Raw genomic sequence first — 23,421 nt, forward strand, 5'->3', positions numbered from 1 at the left:
TTGTGTCTCCCGTGTCCCTTCCCCTCCCCCATATCCGTCACCTCTTCCCCTTCGCCCCTTGTGTCTCCCGTGTCCCTTCCCCTCCCCCACATCCGTCACCTCTTCCCCTTCCCCCTTGTGTCTCCCGTGTCCCTTCCCCTCCCCCACATCCGTCACCTCTTCCCCTTCCCCCCTTGTGTCTCCCGTGTCCCTTCCCCTCCCCCACATCCGTCACCTCTTCCCCTTCGCCCCTTGTGTCTCCCGTGTCCCTTCCCCTCTCCCACATCCGTCACCTCTTCCCCTTCGCCCCATGTGTCTCCCGTGTCCCTTCCTCTCCCCCACATCCGTCACCTCTTCCCCTTCGCCCCTTGTGTCTCCCGTGTCCCTTCCTCTCCCCCACATCCGTCACCTCTTCCCCTTCGCCCCTTGTGTCTCCCGTGTCCCTTCCCCTCCCCCACATCTGTCACCTCTTCCCCTTCGCCCCTTGAGTCTCCCGTGTCCCTTCCCGTCCCCCACATCCGTCACCTCTTCCCCTTCGCCCCTTGAGTCTCCCGTGTCCCTTCCCGTCCCCTACATCCGTCACCTCTTCCCCTTCGCCCCTTGTGTCTCCCGTGTCCCTTCCCCTCCCCCACATCCGTCACCTCTTCCCCTTCCCCACTTGTGTCTCCCGTGTCCCTTCCCGTCCCCCACATCCGTCACCTCTTCCCCTTCGCCCCTTGTGTCTCCCGTGTCCCTTCCCCTCCTCCACATCCGTCACCTCTTCCCCTTCGCCCCTTGTGTCTCCCGTGTCCCTTCCCCTCCCCCACATCCGTCACCTCTTCCCCTTCGCCCCTTGTGTCTCCCGTGTCCCTTCCCCTCCCCCACATCCGTCACCTCTTCCCCTTCGCCCCTTGTGTCTCCCGTGTCCCTTCCCCTCCCCCACATCCGTCACCTCTTCCCCTTCCCCCCTTGTGTCTCCCGTGTCCCTTCCCCTCCCCCACATCCGTCACCTCTTCCCCTTCGCCCCTTGTGTCTCCCGTGTCCCTTCCCCTCCCCCACATCCGTCACCTCTTCCCCTTCGCCCCTTGTGTCTCCCGTGTCCCTTCCCGTCCCCCACATCCGTCACCTCTTCCCCTTCGCCCCTTGTGTCTCCCGTGTCCCTTCCCGTCCCCCACATCCGTCACCTCTTCCCCTTCGCCCCTTGAGTCTCCCGTGTCCCTTCCCGTCCCCCACATCCGTCACCTCTTCCCCTTCGCCCCTTGAGTCTCCCGTGTCCCTTCCCGTCCCCCACATCCGTCACCTCTTCCCCTTCGCCCCTTGTGTCTCCCGTGTCCCTTCCCCTCCCCCACATCCGTCACCTCTTCCCCTTCCCCCCTTGAGTCTCCCGTGTCCCTTCCCCTCCCCCACATCCGTCACCTCTTCCCCTTCCCCCCTTGTGTCTCCCGTGTCCCTTCCCCTCCCCCATATCCGTCACCTCTTCCCCTTCGCCCCTTGTGTCTCCCGTGTCCCTTCCCCTCCCCCACATCCGTCACCTCTTCCCCTTCCCCCTTGTGTCTCCCGTGTCCCTTCCCCTCCCCCACATCCGTCACCTCTTCCCCTTCCCCCCTTGTGTCTCCCGTGTCCCTTCCCCTCCCCCACATCCGTCACCTCTTCCCCTTCGCCCCTTGTGTCTCCCGTGTCCCTTCCCCTCTCCCACATCCGTCACCTCTTCCCCTTCGCCCCATGTGTCTCCCGTGTCCCTTCCTCTCCCCCACATCCGTCACCTCTTCCCCTTCGCCCCTTGTGTCTCCCGTGTCCCTTCCTCTCCCCCACATCCGTCACCTCTTCCCCTTCGCCCCTTGTGTCTCCCGTGTCCCTTCCCCTCCCCCACATCCGTCACCTCTTCCCCTTCGCCCCTTGAGTCTCCCGTGTCCCTTCCCGTCCCCCACATCCGTCACCTCTTCCCCTTCGCCCCTTGAGTCTCCCGTGTCCCTTCCCGTCCCCTACATCCGTCACCTCTTCCCCTTCGCCCCTTGTGTCTCCCGTGTCCCTTCCCCTCCCCCACATCCGTCACCTCTTCCCCTTCCCCACTTGTGTCTCCCGTGTCCCTTCCCGTCCCCCACATCCGTCACCTCTTCCCCTTCGCCCCTTGTGTCTCCCGTGTCCCTTCCCCTCCTCCACATCCGTCACCTCTTCCCCTTCGCCCCTTGTGTCTCCCGTGTCCCTTCCCCTCCCCCACATCCGTCACCTCTTCCCCTTCGCCCCTTGTGTCTCCCGTGTCCCTTCCCCTCCCCCACATCCGTCACCTCTTCCACTTCGCCCCTTGTGTCTCCCGTGTCCCCTCCCCTCCCCCACATCCGTCACCTCTTCCCCTTCCCCCCTTGAGTCTCCCGTGTCCCTTCCCGTCCCCTACATCCGTCACCTCTTCCCCTTCGCCCCTTGTGTCTCCCGTGTCCCTTCCCCTCCCCCACATCCGTCACCTCTTCCCCTTCCCCCCTTGAGTCTCCCGTGTCCCTTCCCCTCCCCTACATCCGTCACCTCTTCCCCTTCCCCCCTTGAGTCTCCCGTGTCCCTTCCCCTCCCCCACATCCGTCACCTCTTCCCCTTCCCCCCTTGAGTCTCCCGTGTCCCTTCCCCTCCCCCACATCCATCACCTCTTCCCCTTCCCCCCTTGAGTCTCCCGTGTCCCTTCCCGTCCCCCACATCCGTCACCTCTTCCCCTTCACCCCTTGTGTCTCCCGTGTCCCTTTCCCTCCCCCACATCCGTCACCTCTTCCCCTTCGTCCCTTGTGTCTCCCGTGTCCCTTCCCCTCCCCCACATCTGTCACCTCTTCTCCTTCCCCCCTTGAGTCTCCCGTGTCCCTTCCCGTCCCCTACATCCGTCACCTCTTCCCCTTTGCCCCTTGTGTCTCCCATGTCCCTTCCCCTCCTCCACATCCATCACCTCTTCCCCTTCCCCCCTTGAGTCTCCCATGTCCCTTCCCCTCCCCCACATCCGTCACCTCTTCCTCTTCGCCCCTTGTGTCTCCCATGTCCCTTCCCCTCCCCCATATCCATCACCTCTTCCCCTTCCCCCCTTGAGTCTCCCGTGTCCCTTCCCGTCCCCCACATCCGTCACCTCTTCCCCTTCGCCCCTTGTGTCTCCCATGTCCCTTCCCCTCCCCTACATCTGTCACCTCTTCCCCTTCGTCCCTTGTGTCTCCCGTGTCCCTTCCCCTCCCCTCCCGCACAGCACCAGCATCTCCCTGCGGCCTCACTGGCTCCTCTTACCTGTGCTGGGGTTCAGGTGGAACCGGCCCTCGGCGTTGCCTGCCTGCAGCGTGTAGCTCACCCGCCCATTCTCGCCCAGGTCCCCATCCCGTGCCACCAAATGCAGCACCATGAAGCCAGTGGGCTGGTCCTCCATGACGCTAACGGTGGCTGGTGAGAGGAAGATGGGCGCGTTGTCGTTCTCATCTGTCACAAAGACACGGGCAGTGACAGCAGCGGAGCGGCGCTGGCTGATGTTGCGGGCCTGGTCTGTGGCCTCCACCACCAGCAGAAAGGAGGGGGCAGCCTCGCGGTCCAGCCCCCGCTGGAGGGTCAGCAGCCCAGAGTGGGCATCCAGCTGGAAGTGAGAGCCGGGGGGCTCCTGGCGCAGCAGCCTGTAGCACACCTGGCTGTTGGGGCCAGCACCGTCTCCATCTTGGGCCTGGAAGGTGAATATGGAGGTGCCAGCCTGGGTGTTCTCAGGCACCACGATAGTGATGGGGTCCTCTGGGAAGGCAGGCGCCTGGTCGTTACAGTCCTGCACCTGGATCTGCACCAGCACCAGCCGGCTGGCAGGGTAGCCGCGCTGTGTGTCCTCGGTGCTGACATGCAGCGTGTGCTGTGCCCCCACCTCGTAGTCCAGCTCCCGCGCTGCGTAGATCTCCCCCGTCATGCTGTCCACCACAAAGGTGCCGTCCCCACCGCCCCCCAGCAGGGTGTAAGTCAGATGCCCCTGTGCAGAGGGCTCAGGCGGCGCCACCGAGCCAATCACTGAGCCGGGTCTGACCCCTTCTACCGGGTGCAGTGTAATCACTGTGGCGTCTGGCTGTGGCAGCACCCGGGAGGATGGCAGCACCTGCAGGTGGAGAGAGAGGGGAAAGGAGAGTGAGAGTCTGAAGTGGGACCTGCGGGATTGGAAGAGGTGAGGTGGGAGAGGAAGTGTGGGGCAGTAGTGGGGATGTGGGGCACGAGGGGAGACCTGTAGGGCAGTAGTGGGGATGTGAGGCGGGAGAGGAGTCCGTGGGGCAGTAGTGGGGATGTGGGGTGGGAGGGGGGATGTGGGGCAGTAGTGGGGATGTGAGGCGGGAGGGGGGACCTGTGGGGCAGTAGTGGGGATGTGGGGCGTGAGGGGAGACTTGTGGACAGTAGTGGGGATGTGAGGCGGGAGAGGGGACCTGTGGGGCACTAGTGGGGATGTGAGGTGGGAGGGGAGGCTGTGGGGCAGTAGTGGGGATATGGGGGGGATGGGAGACCTGTGGGGCAGTAGTGGGGATGTGAGGTGGGAGGGGGGACCTGTGAGGCAGTAGTGGGGATGTGGGGTGGGAGGGGGGGATGTGGGGCAGTAGTGGGGATGTGGGGCAGTAGTGGGGATGTGGAGCGGGAGGGGAGACCTGTGGGGCAGTAGTGGGGATGTGAAGCGGGAGGGGAGGCTGTGGGGCAGTAGTGGGGATGTGGGGCAGTAGTGGGGATGTGGAGCGGGAGGGGGGACCTGTGAGGCAGTAGTGGGGATGTGGGGTGGGAGGGGGGATGTGGGGCAGTAGTGGGGATGTGGGGCAGTTGTGGGGATGTGGAGCGGGAGGGGAGACCTGTGGGGCAGTAGTGGGGATGTGAAGCGGGAGGGGAGGCTGTGGGGCAGTAGTGGCGATGTGGGGCAGTAGTGGGGATGTGGGGTGGGAGGGGAGACCTGTGAGGCAGTAGTGGGGATGTGTTGCCTCACTCCTTTACTGGGTCCCAGAGCCATTGACACCTATAGCCCACTGAACAGAACTGAGACTGGGAACTATGAACACTTCAAAAGAGTCTTATTGCTTAGGTTTGGGCTAACAGTGAAGGCAGAAGTAATCAATTATTTTTGTCCAGGTCAAAGATTTCGCGGTCTGTTCAAAAGTGCCTGGCAGGCCAGATTTGGCCCGTGGTCTGCCTATTGCCTACCGGGCCTAAGGCATATAGCAGGGCTGGCTTTAGGGTGATTCACCCAATTCCCCTGAATCGGGCCCCACACCCCTAAGAGGGCCCTACGCCCCTAAGAGAGCCCTGCAACGTCCCTAAGGACCCTCCGCCAACGTGCTGCCGAAGGCACTGGCAGCCAATTGAGTTGCCGCCGAAGTCCCGCCACTGTCTTCGGCAGCAGCTCTTTCGAATTGGGCCCCGCAGTGTCTAAAGCCCACCCTGCATATAGTTACCAAAAGAAAATAAATTATAAGCATGTAGTCTAAACTCTCAACCCTATTAGACTGGGCAACATCTAGATCAGGCCTGCACAACATGCGGCCTGGGGCCGCATGCGGCCCGTGTGGGCTCACTGTGCGGCCCGCGTAGGGTGAGTAGGTCGGCTCACTGTGCGGCCCGCGGGGGGTGAGTAGGCAAGCGGCGGGTGAGGGAGGGGAGCCAAGGAGGCGAGGGGGCAGTGGCGGGGGGTGAGTAGGCGAGCCGAGGGGGCGGGGACTGAGGAGGCGAGCAGGCGGGCAGTGGCGGAGGGGCAGGTGAGCCGGCAGCAGGGGAGGGGGGGCTGAGGAGGCGAGCGGGCAGGCAGTGGCGGGGGTGCAGGTGAGCCGGCGGTGCGGGAGGGGGGTTGAGGAGGCAAGCAGTGACTTGATGGCTGACCTGGTCTACTGATCTGGTCTGGTTCCCATCCCCTCTCCAAGGGTTGCAGCTGTCTGTAGGTGCTGCCTTCCATGCCTACCTCATTCATTCAACAGGGCAATTGATTACAAAGTGGGGGGAAGATCTTATTCTACTTCTAGCAAAAAGACATTTTTCTTTTACCTTAATTATACTACCTTAGGAGCCCACTATAACATATTACAAAGGTTCAATACTGCTGTTTTTTAAATTAATGGAGATATCCCATCTCCTAGAACTGGAAGGGACCTTGAAAGGTCTTCACTAGCAAGACCAAGGACTGACTTTTGTCCCAGATCCCCAAGTGGCCCCCTCAAGGATTGAGCTCACAACCGTGGGTTTAGCAGGCCAATGCTCAAACCACTGAGCTATCCCTCCCCCCTTTCCCCAGGGGTGCTGGGGAAGGAGGGTTTGTTTCCGCGGGGCGGGTGGCGCTGAGGGGGGGAGTTTCGGGGGGGCTGGGCAGCGCTGGGGGTTGTTTCCGTGGGGCAGGCGGCACTGTGGGGGGTGTTGTGTTTCGGGGGGGCTGGGTAGCGCTGTGGGGGGGTTTCGGCAAGGCCGGGGTGTGGGTTCGGCCCTCAGCTGTTTTCTTTGGAGTAATATGGCCCTCGCCGCTTTACGAGTTGTGCAGGCCTGATCTAAATTAAGCAGTTTTTCTCACCCCACTGGATATTGCAGTCCTTAATATACTATTTGTCCCTTAAACCTGGGCCGGTCTCCTCTGTTGGAATCTGCAGTCTTCTGAGTGTCTTTGTTGCTTGCAGCATAGGTGGGGGCAGGAGAAAGGTGAAGCACTGGCCCCCTGTGGTCTGGTTTACACCTTTAGTCTATGTGCTTGGAGAACACAAGTCCGGGCATGTCTGGTGGGCGTTGCTGAGTCCCCAGGCAAGGTTGAGCAGCTCCCCTGGTGCGGCCTTATGCAGGTGAGTCATTGAATTGTAGCTCCCTTGATGGACAATGGCTGTTGATGGTTGTTTGACACCCACCCGGGTGTTGGTTACTTTTCCTTGGCATTGTCTCTGGAGAGCTAGCATTTGGGCACTTCCTAAACCCACAGCATATTTTAGTGACGACTATACAACACAATTCTCATAACTTCATATGCATTAATGATATACATATTTAGATAGAACAAAAACAACGAGGAGTCCTTGTGGCACCTTAGAGACGAACAAATTTATTTGGGCATAAGCTTTCGTGGGCTAGAACCCACTTCATCAGATGCAGGGAGTGGAAAATACAGTAGCAGATATATATATACATAGTACATGTAAAGATGGGAGTTTCCTTACCAAGTGGGGGGTCAGTCTAACGAGACAATTCAATTAACAGTAGAATACTAAGGGAGGAAAAATCACTTTTGTAATGGTAATGAGGGTGGTCCATTTCAAACAGTTGACAAGAAGGTGTGAGTAACAGTAGGGGGAAATTAGTAAGGGGAAATTAGTTTTTGTAATGACCCATCCACTCCCAGTCTTTATTCAGGCCTAATTTGATGGTGTCCAGTTTGCAAATTAATTCCAGTTCTGCAGTTTCACGTTGGAGTCTGTTTTTGAAGTTTTTTTGTTGAAGAATTACCACTTTTAAGTCTGTTATTGAGTGACCAGGCACACTGAAGTGTTCTCCTACTGGTTTTTGAATGTTATAATTCCTGATGTCAGATTTGTGTCTATTTATTCTTTTGTGGAGAGACTGTCTGGTTTGGCCAATGTACATGGCAGAGGGGCAATGCTGGCACATGATGGCATATATCACATTGGTAGATGTGCAGGTGAACGAGCCCCTGATGGCGTGGCTGATGTGGTTAGGTTCTATGATGATGTCCCTTGAATAGATATGCAGACAGCGTTGGCACCAGGGTTTGTTGCACGGTTTGGTTCCTGGGTTAGTGTTTTTGTTGTGTGGTGTGTAGTTGTTGGTGAGTATTTGCTTCAGGTTGGGGGGTTTCTGTAAGCGAGGATTGGCCTGTCTCCCAAGGTCTGTGAGAGTGAGGGATTGTCCTTCAGGATAGGTTATAGATCCTTAATGATGCGCTGGAGAGGTTTTAGTTGGGGGCTGTAGGTGACGGCTAGTGGCATTCTGTTACTTTCTTTGTTGGGCCTGTCTTGTAGTAGGTGACTTCTGGGTACCCTTCTCGCTCTGTCAATCTGTTTCTTCACTTCACCAGGTGGGTATTGTAGTTTTAAGAATGATTGATAGAGATCCTGTAGGTGTTTGCCTTTGTCTGAGGGATTGGAGCAAATGTGGCTGTATATTAGATCTTGGCTGTAGACAATGGATTGTGTGATGTGGTCTGGATGGAAGCTGGAGGCATGTAGGTAAGTATAGTGGTCAGTAGGTTTCCTGTTTAGGGTGGTGTTTATGTGCCCATCGCTTATTAGCACTGTAGTGTCCAGGAAGTGGATCTCTTGTGTGGACTGGTCCAGGCTGAGGTTGATGGTGGGGTGGAAATTGTTGAAATCCTGGTGGAATTCCTCAAGGGCCTGCTTCCCATGGGTCCAGATGATGAAGATGTCATCAATGTAGCGCAAGTAGAGTAGGGCGTTAGGGGACGAGAGCTAAGGAAGCGTTGTTCTAAGTCAGCCATAAAAATGTTGGCATATCGTGGAGCCATGCAGGTACCCATAGCAGTCCTGCTGACTTGAAGGTATAAATTATCCCCAAATATGAAATAGTTGTGGGTGAGAACAAAGTCACAAAGTTCATCCACCAGGTTTGCCGTGACATTATCGGGGATACTATTCCTGACGGCTTGTAGTCCATCTTTGTGTGGAATGTTGGTGTAGAGAGCTTCTACATCCATAGTGGTTAGGATGGTGTGACTTTCAGCAGATCATAACATTTCCCCTGATACCTCACATGGCCTGCTTTATATGCAAGATCATAATTATATATAAATGAGGAATATAGGGGTTACAGGGCACTCCCCCAAGATATAGAATGTCACAGTACCCATTACACCTTTGGTATTTAAGGCAGCAACGAAGCTCCTCCACTCTTGTCTGTTTCTGGCAAGTCTTTCAATGGTTCCCCAGCTGTCCCCTCTCAGCTTCCAGAGCTCTTTGCCATGCTATTTTTGGGCAGTCTCGTTTTCGCTTGCTTTCAGATGTCCATCTTATTGCTATTCTGGTGATAGAATCAGTTTCCATCTGAAGCACATGGCCAATCCATCTTCAACACCTCCTGGTAATGATGGTGCTCATATCTTATTGGCTGCACTGTATGAATAGGTCTTGGTTTGAGATTGTTCTTGGCCAAAAGATATGGAGGATTTTTCTGAGGAAGGTTGTATGGAATGAAGACAGTTTGGACATGTCATACTTTGTCATTCCCCAGCTTTCTGCACTATAAAGTAGTGTTGAAAGTACGCAGCTCTGATAAATCTTGAGTTTGGTTTTGGTGTTGTATTTTGATGATTTCCAGACTGTATTTAAGCTGCTGAAGGTGTTCTTGGCTTTACTGATTCTGTTCTGGATGTCCTGGTTTGTTCTACCATCCTGGCTGATGGTGCTGCCCAAGTATATGCGGGGCCGGCTCCAGCGCTTTTGCTGCCACAAGTGGCGGGGGGGGGAAAAAAAAGCCGCAATTGGTGGCAGTTCTACCGCCACCGCTTCTCGGCGGCACTTCAGCGGCAGGTCCTTCCCTCCGAGAGGGAGTGAGGGACCCACCACTGAATTGCCGCCAAAGAGCTGGACGGGACGCCCCTTTTCGTTGGCCGCCCCAAGCACCTGCTTGCTGCGCTGGTGCCTGGAGCTGGTCCTGAGTATATGAATGTTTCTGCATTGGTGAAACATGGTCCTCTCTATCTGTACTGGTGATGGTGAGGCAATATTAAAGGTCATAATATCTGTCTTATTGCAATTGATTTTCAGTCCAATTTGGTGGCTGAATAGCTTAAATCGAGTTGTTTTTTCTTGTATATGGTGTTGGGTATGTGTTTGGTGGGCCCACACTTCTCAGTTTTAGCTTGATGGAGGCTGTCACAAGGTGGTGGTCGCTGCCAACATCTGCACCCCTTCTCATTTTCACATCTGTCAGTGAGCATTGCCATTTACCATTGATCATCATATGGCCAATCTGGTTCTTATCTCTGCCATTTGGAGAACACCATGTCAGCTTGTGAATTTCACGAAGTTGGAATAGGGGTCCGCTGATGACTAGGTCGTTCATATTGCAGAAATCAACAAGCCTTTCTCCATTTTCATTCATGGCGCACATCTATGTCTTCCCATTGCTCTGTCATTGTTTGTGTTGTCCTTACCGACTTTAGCATTCAGGTGCTGCTATGGGAAAAATTTTCTAACGACTGTGCACACGGTGCACGCACACCTAATTGGAATCAATATGAGCAATCACTCGAAGAAGAACATCCTCTGGCAAAGAGTTCCACAGGTTGACTTTGCATTGTGTGAAGAAATACTTCCTTTTATTTGTTTTTAGGAGAGGTTTTAGAACAAACTGATACATTAAACAGAAAGAAGTCATCAAGACAAGATGGTATTCACCCAAGAGTTCTGAAGGAATTCAAATATTAAATTGAAGAATTACTAACTGTCATACATAACCTATCACTTATGATTCCATCCCAGTTTCAAACCTAAAGATTTTGGGTGGCAGCAGAGCACAGAGTGGCATGAAAATTTCCTATGTGTCCCCTGCTAGTGTCATCAAACAGACCTGACCCAATGGAGGATGTGAAACTGCTCTGTATTGTTTTATGAAAACTGTAAGTTTGATTGATTGGAAACTGCTATCAGAATCTTAAAGTGCCTGGTAGGACAGCTACCAAGGAGATAGGAAATAGGCCATAACATCTGTGAATAACATTTATGAGTTCGAACTTCCCCAGGTGACTGGTTAAAGTGACCCTGCTCAGTCTGGTTTTGAAGGGGAAAGAGATGTGATAAAAAGGGATTTTTTTGTAATATTTTTATGATTCCTATGTGTGCCTCAGGCTACGTCCTCACTACGGGGTGGGGTGGGGTTTCGATTTAAGATACGCAAGTTCAGCTACGCAAATAGCGTAGCTGAATTCGACGTATTGGAGCTGACTTACTCCGCTGTGAGGACGGCGGCAAATCGACCTCCGCGGCTCCCCCGTCGACAGCGCTTACTCCTACCTCCGCTGGTGGAGTACAAGCGTTGATTCGGGGATCGAATGTCGCGTCCCGAGACGCGATAATTCGATCCCCAAGAGATCGATTTCTACCCGCTGATTCAGGTGGGTAGTGTAGACGTAGCCTCAGTTTCTCTCTAGACTTTGTGTTACCACTTGGGGTGGGGTGCGGAAGTGTTAACACTGCTCCTGGGACAGTGTAGGAGACACAAGTCTGGGTGACACCTTGTGGTCTGGTTGGAATAAATAAAGTCATTAATTAACTGGTTGAAACCGACCCAGAATAGCAGCCGGTCCAGAGAGACAACAGGACTTCCCACTGACTGAACCCTGGCAGGCGAAGGACATGTGAACTAAATTGGAGAACAAAGAGGAAAAGGGGGCTGGGATAAGAGCTACTCTTTGGAGGCGCTAAGAAGTTCTTCCCTGGGTGGACAGAGCATGGGATGCATAGGCGCCGACTCCGTGTGGATGCTCTGGGGCTGGAGGTGGGGTGGGGGTGGAATCTCAGGGGAGCGGGCAGAGTGGGGGTGAGAAGAGGTGGAGCGAGGGTGGAGTTAGGCCGGGGCTCAGGGTGGAGCACCCCCAGGGAAAGCTGACAGTTGGCACCTGTGCTGGGATGGAATCCATTACAGCTTGACTGACTCATGGCTCTGGCTTGGCCAGGATGGACTATGACTTAACTTTTGCCTCTCTGTGCTAATCCAAGGACTTGCACATTCTGTAGGCCAGGTGACTTATAACTTGTTTTCTTGTTTGCAGAGGCCGTGCTTGCAGAGGCTGTGTTGCTGTAAATACTCACTGGAAGCATTGCACCCTGAAAGGGCGCAGTACCAGCCTCCCACAGGGGCCTGGCTTGGCTGGATTCACTGCAGGCAGCCAGGTGTGACAGGCTGTGTACTAGAATGTGGACGATGGCCACATGGCAGCAAGCCAGGGAGCTGGGGGGAGGGGGAAGGTGAACTGGAACACAGATGATACCACAGAGCAGGGGCGCAGACGGTTTGGGGGCTGCAAACTGCAATGGGGATGATGGCCATGGGGCAGGGTGGGATAGGGCTGCAAACCAGAATATGGATGATAGGTATGTGGCAGGGGGGCAGAGGGTTGAGGGACTGTGAACTGGAATGCAGATGATGGCCACATGTCAGTGGAGCATGGAGTTGGGGCGCTGCACACCAGAACATAGAGATGGCCATGGGGCAAGGGGATGGGAAGTTGGGGGACTGCAAACTGGACCACAGATGATGACTGTAGGGCAGGGAGACTACAGTCCAGAATGAGATGATGGCCTGGGGCAGGGGGGCTATAAACAGAATGCACCCCATAGTTCACACCCTACATACCATAGTAATAATCTTTGTAAAAAATATGCCTGGTGAGGTATCATTTGAAAACTAGTAACTTGCTGGTCAATAATATCACGGTGAAATGTGTGTAGCAACATCATATATAAAGTTATGAACATAAGCTTAAATTATAACTGAGTTATGTTTACTAGATAAGGCTGGGGAGGGGGTAAGCCTGTTCCTCAAAGACAAAGGACAAGCCAATGTCTCTAGTCAGGTGTCATCGAAGTTGGCAAGTAGGTGTTCTTTGGCAGTGAAGCAGGGCATGACTGGGAGTGTGTTGGGGTCACCCTGCAAATGGTAACCAAGGCTAGTGGAAGCCAGAGTGTGACTGGAGTGTGCTGACAGGCTGCAGCTACATGCAAATGCTTAGGGTGTCGTGCAGGCTGTTTGGCTCTTTGTGAGGGGCCTGGCTTGGGAGCTCCCACAGCAAAGTATTGTGTGGCACCCAAAGTAGCAGGGCTGGTAGTGACAAAACCCCTCACTGGTCTGGACTGCACCCTGGAATGTGATAGAGGGGCTGCAAAACAGACTGTGGACGATGCCCCATGGCAGACAGGTCGGGGGTTGGGTGGCTCTGAACTGGAATGCAGATGATGGCCATGGGGGATGGAGCAAGAGGCCCTGTGAACCAGAACATGGATGATAGCCATGTGGCAGGGAGCTGGGAGGCTGGGGGACTGTGAACCGGAAGATGGATGATGGATGTGTGGCATGGAGGTGGGGCAGTTATGGAGCTGTAAACTGGAACATGGACGATGGTTACATGGCAGAGTGGGAAGGGGGTTGGGGGATTGTGAACCAGAACACAGATGATGGCCATGGGACCGGGGGCTGTTTACTGGAACAAAGATGATGGCAGCGGTGTGGAAGCGGGGGGGGGGGGGGGGGGGACTGTGTACCAGAACTTGGATGGTGGCTGTGGGTGGCAGGGTTTGGGGGGGCTGTGCAATATCCCCCCCTAGATTTTCTTTGTTCTGTGTGGGCTACAAACTCCACCGAGAACTGCACTTTTAAAGTCTTCTTACACTATATTTCATTGAAAAGTGTACTGTGTTTTGAAAGTGACATTGCAGTAATAAACACACACACACACACACACACACATTATATAAATAGGGACACACCAGCCCACATAGCTGTGGGTTGGGAACCTATTAACTGTGCCACTGCAGCATTTCAAGTGTAGACAAGGCCTTGGACTATGCTTTAACCTTCATTTCTCCATGCTAAGAGCAGGTTTCTTACCTGTAACTGGAGGTTCGTCGAGATGTGGGGTCCCTAGCTGTATTCCACTGTGGGTTACGCATGCACACGATGAGCCCGGAGTTGGAGAATTTGAAAGTAATGTCCGTTTGTCTGCACATGCGCCCTGGCTCGCCTCTTGCCTCTGACCGAGGGGATAAAGGGAGGGGCGGACCAACTGCCTTTTCAGTTCCTTCTCCACCGTGCCTCAAGAAGATCCAAAGCAGAGGGGAAGGAGGGCGGGACTGGAATACAGGGACCACACATCTCGAAGGGCCTCCTTTTCTTCTTCGAGTGATGGTCCCTAGTGTACTCCACTGTGGGTGACTCACAAGCAGTACCTAAGTAGGGGGAGGGTGCGAGGATGAAGATGATAGGGTTGAGCAGAGAACCACTGTACCAAAGGAGGCCTCAGCAGTAGAGTCCTGCACCAGGGCATAATGCCTTGGAAACATGTCATTGGAACTCCATGTGGGAGATGCTATGGTTGCTGCTTGAGCGCTGGTGGAATGAGCTCTTACCTTGTGTGGGGTGGGAGGTTTGAGAGCTGATAGCAGAGGAGAATGCAGCCCGATATCCATTTGGAAATTCTCTGGGTGGAGATGGCGTGTCCTCTGACTGTTTCTGCTATATTAATGAACAGTCTTGGGGACTTCCTGATTGCTTTTGTTCTCTGCAGGTAAAAGGCCAAGGCTCATTGAACACCGGGGGAGTGGAGTCTATGTTCTCTGCAGACATGTGCAGTTTCGAGAAGAACACAGGTAAGTGAATGGACTGATTAAGATGAAATTCCAAAACTACTTTAGTGATAACTTTGGGATGTAGGTGCAACAAAACTTTATCTTTATGGAATACAGTGTATGGAGGGTCTGCTCCTAGTTTGACAATCCTTCTTGCTGACATGATAGCTACGAGAAAGGCGACCTTCACTGGACAGAGGGACATGGAGCAAGTAGCTAATGGCTCAAAGGGGGGCCCTCATTCATACCGAAAGAACGAGATTCAGGTCCCATTGGGGCTTAATCCTCTGAGGGGGCAGAAAAGTTCTTATCAAGTCTTTCCAGAATCTATGGTTAGCAGGTGTGTGAACATGGAGTAGCCTTGAGTAGGTAGATGGTATGCACCAGTTGCCTCTAAGTGGACTTGTAGGGAGCTGAGGGATAGACCCGATGTCTTCAAAGATAGGATATAGTCCAAGATGAGGGGAAGAGCCGCAGCTTGTGGTAGAACATCTCTTTGCTGTGTCCAGGATGAGAAGTGTTTCCATCTAGTTAGGTAACATTTTCTAATTGAGTCCTTTCTGCTATTGGAGAGATGTCTCTGAGTGCTGAGGAGCAGGCACATTCTAGGGATTATGACTATCCAAATACCACACCCTGAGGTGGAGCGGTCACGGTTTGGGGGGTTTGATCTTGCCGTTGCACTATGCCAGGAGATCAGGGAATGTCGGGAGGGAAATCGGTGGGCGAGACGACATGCACAGGAGGTTGGGGAACCAGAACTGTCTGGGCCAGAATAGGGCAATCAGGATGACCTTCACCCTGTCCTGTCAGAGCTTACGTAGCACTCATGGTAGGCGTGGCAGTGGAGCCAAGACATAGTTGAACTGGTCTGACTAAGTAAGGTGGAGTGCATCGCTCTGGGAGCAGTAGTCTAGGGTTCCTCTGGAACAATATGTGGTGGGAGACAAATAGATCTGTGGTTGGGGTTCCCCATAGAGTGAAAATGTCAAGCAGCACCGTGTCATGAATTTCCCACTCATGATCGATCGCGAAGTGTCTGCTGAGGCTGTGGATAGGGTGATCTGACTGCTGATCGCCCAGTTCCAGAGACTGACTGTTTCTGCACACAGGCAGATGGATCTTGCTCCCCACTACTTGTTGATGTAGAAAACAGTCCTAGTGTTATCTGACAGTATCAGGACATGGTGAGAGCAAAGGAGTGGAAGAAATAATTTGCACACCTGCCTTACTAACTGTACTTCCAGGTTATTGATGTACATTCTGGACTCTAGAGGAGTCCATACTCCCTGTGCTGTGTGGTTGTCCATGTGTCCACCCCAACTTAGTAGGGATGCGTCCGTAATTATGGTTTGGTCTGGAGAAGAAGGGACAAAGGGGACCCCATGGATACGTGATGAGAATTGGTCCACCAAAGGAGGGAGGGCAATATCTTGGTTGGAACTGTCAGTGTAAAGTTCATGGAGTGATGGCTTGAGGCGTATACTGACTGTAGCCATGCTTGAAGGCAAGAAAGGTAGAATCTTGCAAATGCAGTGATAAGTGCACAAGGTCATGTGGCTGACCAGGGACAGACATGTTTTGACCATTACCCGAAGTGAGCTTTGATTTCGTTCATGCTGTGGAATCTATCTATGGGCAGGTACACTCTAGTGGAGATAGAATTCAAGGTTGCGCTGATGAAGTCCAAAGATCGCATGGGAGTAAGAACAGATTTTCAATGTTGATGCTGGCTCCCAGTTGAGAGAGGAGATAAAGCACCATAGAAGTTGACGCATAGGCTCCTGGCGGGATTTGGTGGCAAGGAGACAGTCATTGAGGTATGGAAAGACAAGGAAGCCATGACGTCTGACATGAGCTGCTACCACTAAAAATACCTTGGTAAAGACTCTGGGGGCAGTTGCTATCCTGAAGGGTAGTACTCTGTATTAAAAACAGTCAGACCCCACAGTAAATGGGGGGGAGGGATAGCTCAGTGGCTTGAGCATTGGCCTGCTAAACCCAGGGTTGTGAGTTCAATCCTTAAGGGGGCCGTTTAGGGATCTGGGGCAAAATTAGTATTTGGTCTTGCTGGTGAAGGCAGGGGGCTGGACTTAATGACCTTTCAAGGTCCCTTCCAGTTCTAGGAGCTAGGATATCTCCATTAATTAAAAAAAAAAATTTAAATCTGAGAAATCATCTGTGGGCAAGGTGAAAGTAAGTGTCCTTTATATCAAGAGATAGGTGAATCCACATGTTCCATAGAATCTCTATGGATAGAAATTTCATGCTCTAAAAAGAATATAACATTAGGGATCTATTATAGACCACCTGACCAGGACAGTGATAGTGATGATGACATGCTAAGGGAAATTAGAGAGGCTATCAAAATTAAGAACCCAATAATAGTGGGGGATTTCAATTATCCCCATATTGACTGGGAACATTTCACTGCAGGTCGAAATGCAGAGATAAAATTTCTCGATACTTTAAATGACTGTTTCATGGAGCAGCTGGTATGGGAACCCACCAGGGGAGAGGCAACCCTAGATTTAGTCCTGAGTGGAGCGCAGGAGCTGGTCCAAGAGGTAACTATAACAGGACCGCTTGGAAATAGTGACCATAATACAATAGCATTCAACATCCCTGTGGTGGGAAGAATATCTCAACAGCCCAACACTGTGGCATTTAATTTCAAAAGGGGGAACTATGCAAAAATGAGGGGGTTAGTTAAACAGAAGTTAAAAAGCACAGTGACTAAAGTGAAATCCCTGCAAGCTGCATGGGCGCTTTTTAAAGACACCATAATAGAAGCCCAACTTCAATGTATACCCCAAATTAAGAAACCACAGTAAAAGAACTAAAAAAGAGCCACCGTGGCTTAACCACCATGTAAAAGAAGCAGTGAGAGATAAAAAGACTTCCTCTAAAAAGTGGAAGTCAAATCCTAGTGAGGCAAACAGAAAGGAGCATAAATGCTGCCAAATTAAGTGCAAGAATGTAATAAGAAAAGCCAAAGAGGAGTTTGAAGAACGACTAGCCAAAAACTCCAAAGCTAATAACAAGATGTTTTTTAAGTACATCAGAAGCAGGAAGCCTGCTAAACAACCAGTGGGGCCCCTTGATGATCGAAATACAAAAGGAGCACTTAAAGAAGATAAAGTCATTGCGGAGAAACTAAATGGATTCTTTGCTTCAGTCTTCATGGCTGAGAATGTTAGGGAGATTCCCAAACCTGAGATGGCTTTTGTAGGTGACAAATCTGAGGCACTGTAACAGACTGAAGTGTCACTAGAGGAGGTTTTGGAATTAATTCATAAACTTAACATTAACAAGTCACCAGGACCAGGTGGCATTCACCCGAGTTCTGAAAGAACTCAAATGTGAAGTTGTGGAACTATTAACTAAGGTTTGTAACCTGTCCTTTCAATCCGCTTCTGTACCCAATGACTGGAAGTTAGCTAATGTAACGCCAATATTTAAAAAGGGCTCTAGAGGTGATCCCAGCAATTACAGACCGGTAAGTCTAACGTCGGTACCGGGCAAATTAATTGAAACAATAGTTAAGAATAAAATTGTCAGACACATAGAAAAACATAAACTGTTGAGCAATAGTCAACATGGTTTCTGTAAAGGGAAATCGTGTCTTACTAATCTATTAGAGTTCTCTGAAGGGGTCAACAAACATGTGGACAAGGGGGATCCAGGACACAGTGTACTTAGATTTCCAGAAAGCCTTTGATAAGGTCCCTCACCAAAGGCTCTTACATAAATTAAGTTGTCAAGGATAAAAGGGAAGGTCCTTTCATGGATTGAGAACTGGTGAAAAGACCGGGAACAAAGGGTAGGAATAAATGGTAAATTCTCAGAATGGAGAGGGGTAACTAGTGGTGTTCCACAAGGGTCAGTCCTCGGACCAACCCTATTCAACTTATTTATAAATGATCTGGAGAAAGGGGTAAACAGTGAGGTGTCAAAGTTTGCAGATGATACTAAACTGCTCAAGATAGTTAAGACCAAAGTGGACTGTGACGAACTTCAAAAAGATCTCACAAAACTAAGTGATTGGGCAACAAAATGGCAAATGAAATTTAATGTGGATAAATGTAAAGTAATGCACATTGGAAAAAATAACCCCAACTATACATACGATATGATGGGGGCTAATTTAGCTACAACAAGTCAGGAAAAAGATCTTGGAGTCATCGTGGATAGTTAGGGATCATTAAAAAGGGGATATAGCATAAGACTGAGAATATATTATTGCCCTTATATAAATCGATGGTACGCCCTCATCTCGAATACTGCATACAGATGTGGTCTCCTCATCTCAAAAAAGATATACTGGCACTAGAAAAGGTTCAGAGAAGGGCAACTAAAATGATTAGGGGTTTGGAACAGGTCCCATATGAGGAGAGATTAAAGAGGCTAGGACTCTTCAGCTTGGAAAAGAGGAGACTAAGGGGGGATATGATAGAGGTATATAAAATCATGAGTGATGAGGAGAAAGTGGATAAGGAAAAGTTATTTACTTATTCCCATAATACAAGAACTAGGGGTCACCAAATGAAATTAATAGGCAGCAGGTTTAAAACAAATACAAGGAAGTTCTTCTTCATGCAGCGCACAGTCAACTTGTGGAACTCCTTACCGGAGGAGGTTGTGAAGGCTAGGACTATAACAGAGTTTAAAAGAGAACTGGATAAATTCATGGTAGTTAAGTCCATTAATGGCTATTAGCCAGGATGGGTAAGGAATGGTGTCCCTAGCCTCTGTTTGTCAGAGGATGAAGATGGATGGCAGGAGAGAGATCACTTGATCATTACCTGTTAGGTTCACTCCCTCTGGGGCACCTGGCATTGGCCACTGTCGGTAGGCAGGATACTGGGCTAGATGGACCTTTGGTCTTACCCGGTACGGCCGTTCTTACGTTCTTATGTGAATCACATGCCCTTTTCTAAAGATGGAATTATTGCTGCCAACGTGACATTGCAAAATTTGAGTTTGCGAATGAAGAAGTTGAGGTGCTGGAGGTTGAGTTTTGAAGGGCTGGGGCAAGCTCAGCACACAGATCCAGGAATGTGGCCTTGAGCATCCAGAAGTTCTGCAGTCACTGCTTATCATCCCAAACCTGCATTACGATGTGATCCCATCCGTCATGCTTCTTTCTCAGGCCCAGAAGTGGTGCTCCACCATATGCAGCTGCACTGTGAGCACCATCAACAACCTGGAATTTGTTCTCGCTATGTCCCAGAGCAATCAGTCCTCCAAGGCATCATCATGTTCCCTCCCCACTCATTCAGCTCTTCTTGCAGCTCTGCAAATACTCCAGAATCATGCGCGCTGTGCTTGCAATGCTCATGACAACAGTGCAGAGCTGTGCAAGCTCAATGCTTCTGTCAGAGATGACAGACAGCGAATGAGGAGGGCCACACGAGTTTGTGGGATTTTGAAAAAAGGCGCAAAAATTATAGTATACAGATAATGTTACAGGATGGAGTCAGTTGCAAAATGGGAAGTTGACCCCATGTTCCCGGTCACCCCGCATAACCCATTTTGGCCCCATCATGCATTGCCAAAACTTCCCAAAAGACAATGTGTTGGAAGGTGGCGAGTTGCACAGTGTGATGTACCTACCAATGATACATCACACTCTGCAATAATATGCGCACTGCCAACACAAGAAGCTAAGCATGCACACGTAAAGCGATGTACTAATTGCGGCGGTATGCCAACGTAACTTGAGTCAGCATAACTTTGTAGTGTAGACATGGCCTAACCATGGTAGAATCAAAACAATGGAAAGCCATGTTCACAGACGGGGAGAGGAAGCCCACAAGAAGGAAGGAACAGCATGAGGTCAGCTTGCTGGTGGACACAGCAAGCTGAACACACAGGAGGGCTTCCTGCCTCCTGAAGAAAGGTCATTAAACTTTGGGAGATATAAACAAGGACAGAAAGCCATTTTAGGAACCCATCACAAGACAGACACAAGAGAGCAGAGCTCTCATGAGCTGAGAAAGATGGGTCCTTCAACCAAGGTGGCCCTGAAATCTCTAGGAACTGAATACAGGGGACAAACCTGCTTAAACAAAGATTGTACCTTTCTAGATTAAGTTTTAGATTTTTAGAAGTGTATTTTGTTTTGGTTTTACTTGTAACTCTTTCTATCTTCATTCCTTATACTTGAACTGACTTAGTCCTATGTATATTTTGTTAATACATTTATTTCATTTTTACCATAACCCAACTCAGAGCTGTGTTTAAAGGGCAGGGTGTATTTACACTCAGTCAAGTTAATAAGTTGTGATGTGTTCTGTGTCTGTAGAGGAACAAACAAACCATATATGTCTCTCAGCTGTCCAGGAGGGGGCTGGACATTGCAGAGCACACACCTCTGGGGAAATTCGGGGCTGGGAGTGTGTTGGGATCACCTTGTTGGTTGTAACCCAGGCTGGTGGAAGTTAGCGTGAGGCAGCAGGACTGTAGACAGGCTGCTGGGGTCAGAGCTGCTGAACCAGGGCTGTCTAGCACACAGATACTCATCAGGATGTGACCTGCAGGCTGCTAGGCTGCTTGTGCGGGAGCTACAACACCAAAGCTTTGTGAGGTGCCCAGGGTTACAGGGCAGGTGGTGACACAGTCCCTCATTGGTCTGGATTTGTACCCCAGAGCGTGACAGGTCCCTGTACCTGGATGCAGATGATGGCTGTAGGGTCAGGGGTGGGACTTGGAGGGCTCATGAACTTGGATGCAGATGGTGGGCATGGGGAAGGAGGCAAGAGTTAGGGAGGCCCATGTACCTGGGTGAGGATGATAGCCCAGGGGGGGCAGGTTTTGGGGGCCCATGTACCTGGATGTGGATGATGGTCATGGGGGTGGTGGGTTTGGGGGGCCCTTGTACCTGGATGCAGATGCTAGCCCTGTGGGGGGAGTTGGGAGGCCATGTACCTGGAGGTGGATGATAGCCCTGGGGGGGAGTTTGGGGGGCCCATGTACTTGGAGGTGGATGATAGCCCTGGGGGAGATTTGGGGGGCCCATGTACCTAGAGGAGGATGATAACCCTGGGGGGGATTTGGGGGGCCCATGTACCTGGAGGAGGATGATAACCCTGGGGGGGATTTGGGGGGCCCATGTACCTGGATGCAGATGATAGCCCTGTGGGGGGAGTTGGGGGGCTCATGTACCTGAATGCGGACAGTGGCTGCTGTACTGCGGGGCTCCGTGCCCCGGTCACTGGCTGTCACAGTGAAGATGTACTCGGCCCGGTCGGTTCGGCGCAGCACAGTGGCTGTACGCAGCTCCCCCGTGGCCATGTGCAGTGTGAAGCGCTCGGCCCAAGCCCCTGTGGAGAGAAGGGGAGATGCTGTTGCATGGGTCAGAGCAAGTTAGACATGGTGCGGGGCAGGCTTGGGGAATGATGGGAGTGTGCATGTGTGTTTGTGGGGAGGTCAGGACCATAATAAATAAATAAATAAATAAATAATAATTGCCCTAGGCAAGTGACTGGAGGTGATGGTGCCATACCGCTTGCCCTCTTTCCCCCATTACCTGTTAGTGAGTAGAAGATGGTCCCGTTCTCACCCTCGTCTGGATCCTTGGCCTGCAGGGAGGCGACCAGCAGCCCTGATGGCTTCTCCTCCAGCACCTGTCACACAGAGAGGGGAGATGGAGACAGCACAACAGCCAGCACCCAGGCCCCGCAACACAGAACCCATAATCCTCTCACCACAGCCACCTCCCCAGCAGAGCCCATACAACCATACAGCCCCATAGATCCCCCAAGACACAGACCCCATACCCCATTCCACCAAACAGCCCCACAGATCCCCCAAAACACAGAACCCATATCCCCCATTCCACCGCACAGCCCCACAGATCCCCCAAGACACAGACCCCATGCCCCCCATTCCACCGCACAGCCCCACAGATCCCCCAAGACACAGACCCCATATCCCCCATTCCACCGCACAGCCCCACAGATCCCCCAAGACACAGACCCCATATCCCCCATTCCACCGCACAGCCCCACAGATCCCCCAAGACACAGACCCCATGCCCCCCATTCCACCGCACAGCCCCACAGATCCCCCAAGACACGGACCCCATATCCCCCATTCCACCGCACAGCCCCACAGATCCCCCAAGACACAGACCCCATTCCACCACACAGCCCCACAGATCCCCCAAGACACAGACCCCATAACCCCATTCCACCGCACAGCCCCACAGATCCCCCAAGACACAGACCCCATAACCCCATTCCACCACACAGCCCCACAGATCTCCCGAGACACAGACACTATACCACACAGCTCCACAGATTCCCCAAGACACAGACCCCATAATCCTCCCGGCACAGACCCCTACATCCCTCTAGCACAGACCTCCCAACACTCCACACTCCTCCCAGCACAGACCCCCGTAACCTCCACCCTACAGCACAAACCTCAGAACCAACTGTCTTCCTAAGCAAGGGCCAGTCGTTATAACAGGGCCTAAAAATGTACCTTAACTGTGAGTTCAACTTAGTAAAGACTGAGTGAAACTTTATTAAGTGCCAAAATAACCTATAATAACAAATGTTGATGGGAAAAGAGACAGAAAGACTGGAAATGTCCACACAGAAAGGGTGTCACTGATACCACTCAAGGATCGTGTCAAGATTATGACTGATATACAGGAGGAGTAGAGGACCTGAAATCAATGAATCAAAATTATTGTGTCAGAAATTAGGCCTATTGGTGGACAAAATTATGAGAGGATGGACTGTTCCATCCAACACTCCTTTTTGGGGGTCTTAAAAGTAAAAGACTTCTGGGAAAAGATAGCAGAAGAAGCCACTGTCTGCCAACAACTGCTGCAGCGAGCTTTAACATCATGATAGATTTCATGACTCTAAAGAAAGGAAGGAGTGAGAGCAGCAAGATAAGGAAAATGGAGTTCAAAAAAGCAGATTTTAACAAACTCAGAGAACTGGTAGGTGAGGTCCCATAGGAAGAAAATCTAAGGGATAAAGAAATTCAGGACAGCTGGCAGTTTCTAAAGGAGACAATATTAAAAGACACAACTGCAAACTATCCTGATGCAAAAGAAAGATAGGAAGAATAGTAAGAGGCCAATATGGCTCCAACAGGAGCTCTTTAATTACCTGAAAATCAAAAGGAAATCCTACAAAAAGTG

The 23,421-nt window shown here is 51.7% G+C and overlaps 2 protein-coding genes across 9 annotated transcripts in view; one reads left to right on the forward strand and one right to left on the reverse strand.

The window, feature by feature from the left end:
• Window positions 1–23,421, forward strand: part of LCMT2 (leucine carboxyl methyltransferase 2) — a 517,091-nt gene that overhangs the window by 324,464 nt on the left and 169,206 nt on the right. The window lies entirely within an intron of this gene.
• Window positions 1–23,421, reverse strand: part of DCHS1 (dachsous cadherin-related 1) — a 125,529-nt gene that overhangs the window by 49,791 nt on the left and 52,317 nt on the right. For 7 of the 8 annotated variants that reach the window (XM_065596708.1, XM_065596698.1, XM_065596730.1 and 4 more), the window contains 4 exons: window positions 21,790–21,886; window positions 21,426–21,583; window positions 5,791–5,865; window positions 3,208–4,042 (listed from right to left, as the gene is read on the reverse strand). In XM_065596708.1, coding sequence (XP_065452780.1) covers window positions 3,208–4,042; window positions 5,791–5,865; window positions 21,426–21,583; window positions 21,790–21,886 — 1,165 coding nt within the window. The remainder of the gene's footprint in view (window positions 1–3,207; window positions 4,043–5,790; window positions 5,866–21,425; window positions 21,584–21,789; window positions 21,887–23,421) is intronic. The other variant, XM_065596740.1, reaches the window with a different exon arrangement.

Source organism: Chrysemys picta, chromosome 1, assembly GCF_011386835.1.
Source record: "Chrysemys picta bellii isolate R12L10 chromosome 1, ASM1138683v2, whole genome shotgun sequence".
NCBI classification, from domain to species: Eukaryota; Metazoa; Chordata; order Testudines; family Emydidae; genus Chrysemys; species Chrysemys picta.